Here is an 11,365-nt window from a genome sequence, read left to right as displayed (position 1 = left end):
CAAAGAAACAAACTCCAAACGCTGACAAAGTCAGAGTACAACCTGACACCCCGTCAGGCAGGGTGTTGGTAGCAGTCCCATTAAATGGTGGCTGCATCCTCCTGCAGTGACAGATGTGATTCAGCTGGAGCAGTGCTCCTGTAGAAGGTGCAGTTTCCCTCTGGAGTCCAGTGGTGATGAGGAGAAATCCGGTTTTCCTCTGGAGTCCAGTGGAGAAAGGGGTTCCCTTAGTGTCCCAAAACTTCTGTTTTTATCTTGGTAAGAAATGTTGGCCTCTTTCCCCTGGCTGGAGCAACTTCCAATGGGATGCAGTAATTATATCAGTCACCCAGTGGGACTCAATGGCCATTAGCAGAAAATGACTCGCTGGAGGAAGGATGGGTTGTGAAAAGATAAAGAACAATGCCCCGCCTGGTTTCAATGGATGGTCCATTAGCAGAATATCTGTCGTTGAGATAAGGATCACTGTCCTCACCCTCAACAGATGGTGATAGAATAGATACCTTTTATCACACTCTGTATTGTAACGTGCGGCTTATAATCAGGTGCGGTTTATATATGGATAAAGAATGAAAAGTTGCTGACACCCGGAAGTGCTACTTATAATCTGTGCAGTCTATAATCGCGAAATTACTGTAATGTCTTTTCTTTGAAAGTTTAATAACAGAGACAGGACAGGGGAAAAGAAACTTTAACTAGAGGTTTCTGAGAGGCAGAACAAAGTAACAGAAGGATGAATTTCAATCTTTCTTGAATGGAAGCAAATAAAACCTTGGTGAAAATCTCTCAGCCACTTCTCTGCCCCTTCTCTGACACTCGTGGAAACAAGGAGAATACTCCTTAGAAAAGTACATGTTTTTATTCAAAATGTAAAAGGCAAAATACTGAACAGAGTGCATAATATGTCATTGATTCCTCTCTCGTGTTGTATTCTTTTTTCCATATGGCTCTTGTGCTCACTTTGCCCCCCACCCAAAACGCCAGCCTCTGCAGGCTCGCTTTCGGTACATGGGGCATCCAGTCCGTGCGGGTACAGCACAGGGCTGCTCCTGCTGCGTGCCGGACTTTGCCTCCGGCAACTTGCAGCTGCACACTCAGGCAATAGGCGGCACTGATGGACGATGTAGCTGGGGCTGTCCCCGAGAAACGTCACCGCGGAAGAGAGAGCCGGAGAGGAGACACCGGGACTGTGTCCTCACTCGGAGCAGCGGCCAGGCAAGCACGAGCAGACATGTGGCGGGACGTCCTTCCAAACGCATGGTGAGATCTCCTCGGCACGGGGAGGAGGGACTCCAGGCTGGGCTCCCTGGGGCTGGGGGGACAAAGCCCCGGCAGCGTCACCAGCTCAGGGGCGAGCGGGAGCAGGCAGCTGAGCTCTCCTGGGCGTGAGTGCGGAGGAGGGGTCGGTCCCCTGAGCCTGCGTTTGTGTGGCTCAGAGAGCTGCTCCTGGCACAGGCTCGCTGTGCCAGCAGTGCAGGGCTTGTGCTGCTGCCTTGGCATCTGGGGTCACACCTCTGCTCCCGACCTCCAGGATGTACGTGCAGGGGGATATTCCTACCTGTTGTATAAGCTGGGTGTTCTTAGGAGACCGGCTGTTCCATGTCTGGAAGTGATTTAAGGGGAAAAAAATCACACATAGGTTGTTTCAGCAAGTGTTAAAAAAATTGCCCTGAAAGCTACTGGGATATCCAGTAGAGGCTCCAGGTTCTGCACTTCAGACAGCAGAGGGAAACAATTCCAGGTGATAACAAACTCCCAATGGACTTGGTTTTTCATGCCTTATCAAGTCTTTATCCTTTTTATCATTTGTTTTAGTTTGTTTTCTCAATGTACTACAATTGTTAATGGACTCCCTAATGTGGTCGTGTTCCACGAAGCAGAGCAACAGGACTTCCTCACACAGGTTACACAGCTGCTCACAGGATGAAAGACTGCAAGCACACCCATGCTGTTGTTTACTGTCTTTCGTCAAAATTGTGCTTTGGGAACCCCTCTCTGCCCATCCTTTCCAAAGAGGAGGAAAAATAATGGCAGATGTTGCCAGGTGGCTAAACAGCTTGTGTTCACATCCCTGGGCAATGACTGGGGCTGGCAGGGCACATTCTTTGCACCATCCACAATGGAATGGGACATGGCACAACAATATAAGACTATAAGGATCTTTCTCTTTTTTCCCCTTGTGTAGGGAGAGCATCTTGTCCCGAATCAGGTGAGTGGAAGAGCTGTCCTCTGCTGCGGTCTCCTCTTTTGGTTAGTGCCATGACTGGAGCACAGCATCATCCCTTCTGTACTTTGGATGACAACTGCAACAAAATTGTTACTCACAGCCCCTTTGCAGACTCCTGCAGGAGCCCCAGACACCTCTGCTAATGCCCAAGGGGAGCTGGAGAACTTGAAACACAAGTCAGAGGGATGGGAAGGTGCACTACATTTAGGACTGCATGTCTGTCAACTCCAGCTCTGGCAACTTAGATCCCACACCTCAAATCTGGGACCTTGCTGTTTAGAACACAAACAGGGGCACCAGCAGACACTCCTTACTTGACAGCGATGGGAGAGAGCCAGCATTGCCCCAAGAGATAATGGAATCTGTAGTGGTGCTGTGCATGAAGAACTGGCAAGTGGAGCATGTCCAGCACATTCAGCTCGCTTCAGCAGCTGAAGACTTTTGTCTCTCCTCCTGCTCCTCAGCCCACTCTGCCCATGCAGTTTTTAGTCCTGGACAAGTCCAGCTGCTACTGTCTCATTCACTGCAGTACCTGCCCCAAAGTAGATTGACCTGTATCCTATTGAACTTTGCCCTCCAGGGCATCTTAGTGCACAAGGAAAGGGACATGGAAGACTTGTGATCCCCAAGTCCCTATCACCAAGGTCTTGACGCCCCTAAGAAGCCTTGGTAGACATAACCCTGCCCCAAATCTTACCTGTGATCTCCAAAAATAATAGAAATGCCCAGTCCCTGCTAACTGCCTGGGATTTGTAGGCACTTGTCCCTGCTCAGTCCCAATGGATGTGCAAACAAGCCTCAGCCTAAATCCCTTTGACACTGCTGTTGTTGAGCACTAGCAATTTTGTGCCTCTGCAGGTCTTTTGAATATTCTCAGAAGAATGCAGTCCTGGTCCCTGCAGCCGCCCTGGGGGTTGGAGGGATGCTGCTTTACTGGCTCAGATCTGGACACAAGATCAAGACTATTGACATGGGTGATGGGTGGTGGGGCCCAGGTGAAAGGCCTCTCAAAGGGAAAGAAGATGCAAGCATCCGGCCCTTCAAGATTGAAACATCTGACAAAGAAATCGAGGTACCGCTGGCTGGGGGGTAAGGAGGTGCAGAAAGCTGCGAGGGGGAGGCAGTTCCATCACCCACCTCATTGCTTCGAGGTGATGCCTTGGGGGTGACAGCAGGGCACTTCCATGTGCCAGGACAGCTACCCAGCTCCACATAGATGATGCTCTGGCTCACCATTCTTTGTGAAGGGGATTGGAGCTCTTGTCCACGGAAGTGTCCCCTGAAGCCTTTCTGAGACAACAGCCCCTCTGTGCAAGCTGGGCCTTCTCCTGCAGAAAGGCCACGCTTTGAGCAGCAGACTTTGACAGTGGGTCTGTGGATGCAGGAACAGGGCAGAACGACATTGGGACAGCAGTAGAGCAGGATTGAGGGGCTTCCACAGAGGAAAGGGCTGTAAGGATGAAGACAGATGGCGTCTTGACTGACTCATAGATCCTCTATTCCCTGCATGCCTGTCTCCAATTATCTGACCAAGCAAGTATCAGTCATCAGATCAAGGTGAGATTCTTATTCTCCCAACCGGCAGTGCTGCCAAGCTCCTAGTGCCAAAAATCCTGAAGTGGGGTTGCAGCAAGTCAAGAGTACTCCTGGGTGCCCATGGGGAACTTGTAACCTGTAGAAAATTGTATTCCCCATATAAACCATTCAGGAGGTCATGTAGAGTACGGCACTTCTTCAGGAGGGCTTGTGGTGTCCCAGAGAGCAATACAAAAGCCAGCAGAGCCTGTCTGTGCCTGCCCTGGCACAGGACACAGGCCACAGGCCAGCAGCTGGCCAGCCTGGCAAGAAGGGCTCCCTTCCACAGGATCTGCACCAGCGCCTGGATCGGTTCCGCTTCACACCGCACGTGGAAGGAGCCGCCTTCCACTACGGCTTCAACTCCACCTACCTGCGGAAGGTGGTGGCCTACTGGAGGAATCAGTTTGACTGGCGCAAGCAAGTGGAAGTGCTGAACAAATACCCCCACTTCCACACCACCATTGAAGGTGAGGGGACCTCTGTGGCTTGCACAGGTCTCACTCAGAAATGCACAGCCAGAAGGGGGAGATGTAACAAGTGACAATGTTTGAGATAACCTATGCACAACAGCTTAGTGATACAAGTGAAATATAACTAGTGCAGGCTCTATTGTAATAACCTTATAGGCATTAAGACCATTGCACAGTGGCAATAAGATGAGCTCTGCTTCAATATGGGCTTCATCTGGCTCTGAACCCGTGCTAACTAAAGAGGGGATGTTCTTCAGCCATTGCCTTGAAGCCTCCTTTGAAAACTGCAAAATTTAGCCAGAGTGGGGCTGGAATATCCTACCCGACCACAAGTAGTTTAGCCATATGAGCTTAGCCAGACTTTACAGAAATGATGTCTAGATTAGACTTCCATCACACCCTTCTTTTTTCATGTTTCTATTTCAACTACAGTAATTTCTCTACTATAAGGCGCACCCTTTTGACTAAAATTTTGGCTCGAAGCTGGAAGTGCGCCTTATAGTCCGGTGTGCCTTATATAATGTACAACGTTGTAAAATTTGCCGACTCTCGGAGGTGTGCCTTATAGTCCGGTGCACCTTATGGTTGTGAAATTACTGCACTGTCATGTTTTTGCACGTGTCTTACCCACGTTTTGCTATTCATGCAAATGCACCTCTACTTGTATACTCTGAGATCAATTTCTCAGAAGATGGATGCTAATCTCCAGTGACCCCAATATCTGTGCCTGGGGTCAATATCTCTGTCAGTATGTAAAAGATGAGACAACAGATACTATGCCAGGCATTCCCATTCAGCCTGGCATCTTCCAGCAGTGTGGGTTGATTGTGGAAATTCTTCTCCGAATGCTAATCACAGCTTTGCCACCCTCCTTCTACAGAATCCAAAGCAGAAACTGTGATGATCCCAGAGCTTTAATTTTTCTTTCTTGGATGTGTGGCAGGGATTGATATCCATTTTATCCATGTGAAGCCATCCTATGTTCCTCATGGTCGAGCTGTTCGACCTCTGCTGCTGGTCCATGGCTGGCCCGGCTCCTTCTATGAGTTCTACAAGATCATCCCTCTGCTCACGGAGCCAGCCAAGCACGGCCTGAATGAGGGTGATGTGGTGTTTGAGGTCATCTGCCCCTCCATCCCAGGATATGGCTTCTCAGAGGCCCCTCACCAGAAAGGTAAGCAATGAAAAGGCTCTGTTGGAATTGCAGTTTTTGCAGTAAAACCTCCACCAGCCCTGGCAGCCCTGGGCACTGCAGTTTGTGAGTGCAGATGCCTGGCTCTTCACTAAGGCCTCTGTGACTGAGGCTCTGGGGCTGCCTGTGGAGATTTGCAACACCATGATAACTGGAAGTCAGGTCTGATTTTGCTTTCCACTGAATTTCTTTCATCTTGTGCTCACTTTCTTTCGAAGGAGTGAGGCACAGCACCACTGCACGCTGTCCCTCCCCATAGCTCCACACACACAAGGGCCTATCTCAGGTCACAGTCTTTGGCCAGGGAAGGAACAAACAGATGTCCTGTGTTTCTCTTTACCTACAGAGTTTGACTCCATAGCAACTGCTCGCATATTTCATAAGCTGATGAACAGATTGGGCTTCAGGGAATACTACCTGCAGGGAGGAGATGCAGGATCTCGTGTTATCACAAATATGGCTCAGATGCTGCCACAGTAAGTTCCTATCCTACCTTCTGTTTGCCCTGCTTCTCATCCCCTTCTCCTTTGTTTCCTTAAGGCACAACCCCATCCTGCATATTCAGTTACATTCAGATGCTTTCTATAAATTTTGTTAATTTTGAAATCATTATGAAGCTGAAGGGCTCTGTTTATTTGATTCAGTCTTGTGTTTATCTCACAGCTGCTGTCAAATTTGGTTTCTAGAAAATTTGGAGACAGAAAATTGCTTGATTTAACTGCTATTCTTTAACTTACTTTTAGATCTGTGAAAGGGCTGCATCTGAATCTCGTTTTCATCACCCCACAAAGTTTGGGAAGATTGATCTGTATAATGCTTGGGGCTTATGTTCCATGGCTTGTAGGCTTCACTAGGGAAGATGTTCGACGTTTCTACCCTTACATGCAGAAAAACGTGTACGACCTCCTGAGAGAGTCTGGATACATGCACATCCAAGCCACCAAACCAGACACTGCAGGTAATGTAACTCTGCTGCATCCCTGTGACCATGGTATGCTAATCACTTGTGGCACATGAAAACAAAGGTTAGCCAAATTTGGGAAGCAATGAGTTCTGGTGACTGGGTACAAGATCCATGTGGACAGTGAGTTCATGGGAACAAGAACTGTGTCAAATGAAGTTCAAAGAAACCACTCAAAGATGGAGTTTTCAAGTATAACTTTTCAAGGTCTGTTAAATAGCATGCCACTTGTCTTGGGAAAGAACCTCTTTCCAAAGGGTGTATCAAAAGCAAAATTCAGGGTCTTGAATCTGAACCTTCAAGAAGTAAATGGGGCTGAAAAGAAGAAAAAAACCAAAAGGAAGAAGGTGCAATGTGAAAGTTGCAGAAAGGTAGGCAAAGCTCAAACACTTGAAAAGGCAGAATACTGACAGCCTGGGGCCGTTGAATAAGGACTGTGAAGAAAGATATGGCCATTTCATAATGCTTAAAGGAAGTCTTTGCATCAGTCCCCACTAGACAGCATTCTGGGATATTGCTTTATTGAAATAATTCCTCATCAGGAAAGACAGCAGAGCTGTTGTCTTAGGCTGGTGTCAAATTTGGAGACCAGAGAACAAACAGCCCCACAGTCTGGCAAGTCACCAAAGGAGAACAAGCTCAAACTGGAACGCAAACAAATGCCTAGACTATTGCTCGAAGTGATCACAAACCCAGAGAAATAAAAGGAGCTATACAATATTCAAGGTGGGATGGAGTGATGGTGGTGATGTTTCTGATAGCTTGAGTGTCTTTAAGGGCCAATAAGTGAAGGTAGCCACAGAAACATGAAGACTAGTACATCAATCTCTGATCAGGAATCTGACAAGGAGAATCAATTTACAGGGGATAATCTCACAGGACAATAATGCTTCTAGAAATCAGAGCTCCAGCAGAATCCTTATGAAAAGGATTAAAACTAGCTAACATAAGAATCCAAGCACAGGATTATATCAGCAAGTTTCAGGAGAGGGAGAGAACCAAAAAGACTCTGCTGATACCTTTACCCTCCAAAAAAATCCTAACTTCTCCATGAATCGAAGTTAATAATTAGATATAAAATTGACGGCTATCCAAGCTTTGGTTTATAAGTGACTGGGTGATAAAACAAGCCGATTAATACTGATATCAACCAAGTTCAAAGTAGTTTAAGTGCAGGAAGAAAATCACAGTGGGTCAAAGTTTGGCTGCTGCCATATGAGAGAATCCATGAGTCAAGGGTAGTGCTTTCAAAAATGAGCGGGATCAAAGATTAAGGCAATTTTGCGAACTGTAAAAACAACAATAATAATGCAAAACCACAGAAACTATGATATTCATGATAGTTTGTATCTGTTGCATTCCTGTTAGTCCTGTTTCATTGATATATTTCAGAATCAGAAGTATACATCCCATCCTAAGCATCTTAAGTGCTCCCAAATATTTCATCTGAAATTTCTTTTCAGAGTGCCATCTCTTTACATCGCAATTCATTCCTAATGCCACATTGCCAAGAACACAATGGGACTTCCTTAGCTCTCAGCTTATTTTGTACAGGAATTATCTGAATTTGTCGTGCCCCCAGTTACAGTCAGAAATCCTCTGCAGGGAATTTGTCACAAATACAGTTCTGTAAGGGATAAACAAATACAGACTCTCTACTGAACTCTCTAGAAAACTCTGAACACTTCATGAAAGTACAGTTTAACTTGCACTGAAGTATTGCAATGCCAGGCAACTGCAACAGCTTTTCTCTTCTCCTCAATTAGGTTGTGGACTGAATGACTCCCCAGTGGGGCTTGCTGCATATATCTTGGAGAAATTCTCAACCTGGACAGACAAATCATTTCTGCATCAAGATGATGGAGGCTTGGAAAGGTAAGAAAACAGATGCTGTTCTGTGAGAAGTCTCATGGAAAGAATGACTGCTGGGAACTAATATGAGAATACAGGTAAAATACTGGCCCATCAAAGTTGAAATTCAAGGATGAAAGGCTGACATGACAAGCAGTAGTTTGCACGTACAGCACTACTGCTTCCACACCAGGCAGTTTTGCTCTGGACACACAGCTGCCAATTCAGTTGCTGCTTGAAAATAAGTGGAGATTAAGAGGGACAGCAGTTCTCCAGGCATGAGCTCAGTATAGAGCACTGAGGAACAGCTTCCAGTTATATTTCTTCCTCTCTCTCAACAGCAAATACTCTCTTGATGAGCTTTTGACCAATGTGATGATTTATTGGGTAACATCCTCCATTGTGCCCTCAATGCGATACTACAAGGAAAACTTCTCCAAGGACCCTGATCTAAGTGCTCATAACAGGTAATTATGTGGCAAGGCAGTTTTGCAAATGAGGCTGAAACATTTGCCTGTATCAACAGTTAGACCACTTACAACAGCAAATTGATTTAGACCTAAGAAAAATAAAACGCCAAATTCTTACTTGCTTTGGATAAATATAGTTAAGGGTCACTTTTCTTTTGCACCTATAATGCACACAAAGCAGCTTGCAGCTGAGACAATGCAAAAGACTTATCAAAGCACCAAGCACAGTCTGGTGTTCAAAATACAAGTCTATATACTTATTCACCAAACAAATGTCACTTGTAGCTCAGTTCAGTAAAAACAAAACAGAAGATCATGGGCACATCTAAGAGAAAAGTCAAAACTGCATTAGGAAAGCTATTGCTTCCTGGAAGATAAACTAAGGACTGCAACAGTTAAGCACAAACTTAGAGTAGCCATTTGGAGAGCAGTACTTGAAACCCAGCACATCATGACACTGTCATCAACTGGTACATTAACATGATTCTAAGAGAGGCTGACCACAAAATCTTCCTGAGCAGACTCCCCCAAGTAACTGATCATCTACGCAAACAGGGAAGTCTTATTCTTTGTGGACTGGACCAGCCCACCTTTCCTCCCCAGAGTCATTTGTTATGCATTTGGGACCAAATTCTAAAGGAAATGGGAGCTGGCTCATTTCTCAAAGACGTGTGCTATCTTGTCATGTAGCACAACACTGCAGCTTACCACAGTTAAACTCAAAGATGAGAAACATTTCTAGATTAACCTCTTGCAAAGTCGGCTCTACTTTACACCTCTACAGGTTGCATCTTCTTAAACTCAATCATACCTAAGCAGAAATGAAGCTCCTCAGCAGAGTGCACACCATGAAGTGCGCTGCACAAAGTGGGGAAATGTCTCCAGCTGAATGTGTCACCAGAGACAGAAGTTTTTACAAATGGCCCTCCGCAGGACTTGTCTCATCATTGCAATTAACTTATGTCTTCTAGGGTTGGCGTATATGTTCCCACAGGGATTGCAGCTTTTCCTCAGGAGATTGTACACGTACCACGTGTCTGGGCAAAGGATGTCTACAAGAACATCATCACTTACTCTTACATGCCACGTGGAGGGCATTTTGCTGCCTTTGAGGAACCAAAGCTTCTGGCACAAGACATCATGCAGTTTGTGCAAAAAGTGGAACAGCTGTGAGCCTACAACTGAAATACAGGCATAGAACGGAAGCAAGTTGTTCTACCAGGAGCAGACCTCTGATTGGATTTGTTTAATCCCTCAAAATAATCACATATAGAAACCAGCAATTTTGTAATAATTACGTCACTGAGTTTTAATTAAATTTCTATGTGTTTTCATAAGAAAAAAAAAAACCAAAAAGCATCTTGTGTTCTTTCATTCCCAGACCCACACCATTGCTGCAATCATAGTTCAAGTATAATAGAAGATGTAAAGAATTTATTGCAGTAAAATTGCATTCCTTGAGAAAGAGAGGTAAAAGGGACTGGTTAAGGCTTCTATTTAAAAGTGTCTTTAAATATTTGGGCATAATTTTAAATATGTGTTAGAAGCAGTTATGGTGGAAGCGTACAGGGTTTTGATCTCCTGAGCACAAACACTCCTACAAGAGACCTGGTATTTCAGTGGGATTCAGTGGGATTTCAGTGGGCAGCTGCACATAAGGCACCTTTCTTCAGTCTAGGTTTTTCTCCTAGAACTAGTTTAAGATGCAGCTACTGCAATTGTAAACAGATAGTAATGGATAATAGAGCAGAGAGAGCACTCTAGTGTTTTCCCTGCTCAAAAATATCAAATTAAGTTCCTACTATGTCTATCATCTCGTTCCATCCCAAAAGGTCAAAGTTAAAATACGCACCAAGTATAGACAGTTACTTCAATTTTCAAAAAAGGAGTTTTACCAACTCACTGAGTATTTTTTGACTCATAGCAGCAAGTAGCCTCACTACTAGCAGGTTCACGTTTCTCTTCAAATGGGATGGAGTTATTTGAAGCTACTGAAAGCTCATTACAGCACAGATAATTGCCCAGCTGGCTAAAGACAACTCCAGCAGCACATACCTAGCTCTAACACACTGCTCCCAGGCCTTCTCTCCCTGTCCTGCTCTGCAGTAGACACCAGCCCAGAAGAACAGGCTCAAGTTCTGATTCTAAGTGACATCATCTGATTAAGAAAAGCAATTTGGCAGGTAAGGATAGTGCTCAACTTGATCACATTCCCGACTTCTATGCATTTCAGAAGCACGCAAGTCTAACTTTCTTCCTCAAGTGAGAGCAATCTTCCATTATTAGGGCAGCCCTTCTGACTTTCTCTGAAGGGAGTTACTTTTAATCTTGTATCTAACCAATTGTCAGGGCTGTCAGGTCTCCCCTGCACCTGTCTCTCTCAATTTCCCAGATAGCACTAGCTACAAGATTTTTCACTTGCTGAAAAGTCATACTTTGGAAGGTTACAGAACAGAAAGTGAGTCATGGGGAAGGGTAATTTTATCAAATACATGGGCAAACACTTGAGTACTCAAGTGGGGCACACACCATGGCAGCTGTGCCTGTTGCTCGCAGGGTTGCCAGGGGGCCCCTGGGCACTGCTCCACCCAGCGCCACGGCAGCCCTGGCGGCTCC

The 11,365-nt window shown here is 45.6% G+C and overlaps 1 protein-coding gene across 2 annotated transcripts; it reads left to right on the top strand.

The window, feature by feature from the left end:
* Positions 1–1,160: 1,160 nt before the first annotated feature.
* LOC116993278 (epoxide hydrolase 1-like) lies at positions 1,161–10,048 on the top strand. 2 transcript variants are annotated; one of them, XM_033053645.1, is made up of 10 exons: positions 1,161–1,260; positions 2,186–2,209; positions 3,086–3,299; positions 4,092–4,272; positions 5,219–5,449; positions 5,814–5,943; positions 6,211–6,425; positions 8,195–8,303; positions 8,621–8,746; positions 9,721–10,048. In XM_033053645.1, the coding sequence occupies exons 1-10, from the start codon at positions 1,232–1,234 to the stop codon at positions 9,920–9,922; spliced, it is 1,461 nt and encodes a 486-aa protein (XP_032909536.1). In that variant the 5' UTR covers positions 1,161–1,231; the 3' UTR covers positions 9,923–10,048. The 2 variants fall into 2 exon arrangements, with proteins under 2 accessions (XP_032909536.1, XP_032909538.1); XM_033053647.1 differs by lacking the exon at positions 2,186–2,209.
* The last annotated feature ends 1,317 nt before the right edge of the window (positions 10,049–11,365 follow it).

The sequence above is a fragment of the Catharus ustulatus genome, chromosome 3 (genome assembly GCF_009819885.2).
Source record: "Catharus ustulatus isolate bCatUst1 chromosome 3, bCatUst1.pri.v2, whole genome shotgun sequence".
In the NCBI taxonomy this organism is placed as follows: Eukaryota; Metazoa; Chordata; class Aves; order Passeriformes; family Turdidae; genus Catharus; species Catharus ustulatus.
The sequence above is the reverse complement of the archived record's forward strand: the minus strand, read 5'-3'. Positions and strand labels throughout refer to the sequence as shown.

What these genes read in the sequence shown, in the direction of transcription:
- LOC116993278 (XM_033053645.1), top strand. Translation starts at nt 1,232, where the DNA reads ATGTGGCGGGACGTCCTTCCAAACGCATG. An exon ending in GATGATGGAGGCTTGGAAAG is followed by an intron (nt 8,304 to 8,620) that starts GTAAGAAAACAG and finishes CTCTCTCAACAG; the next exon opens with CAAATACTCTCTTGATGAGC. An exon ending in GATCTAAGTGCTCATAACAG is followed by an intron (nt 8,747 to 9,720) that starts GTAATTATGTGG and finishes TATGTCTTCTAG; the next exon opens with GGTTGGCGTATATGTTCCCA.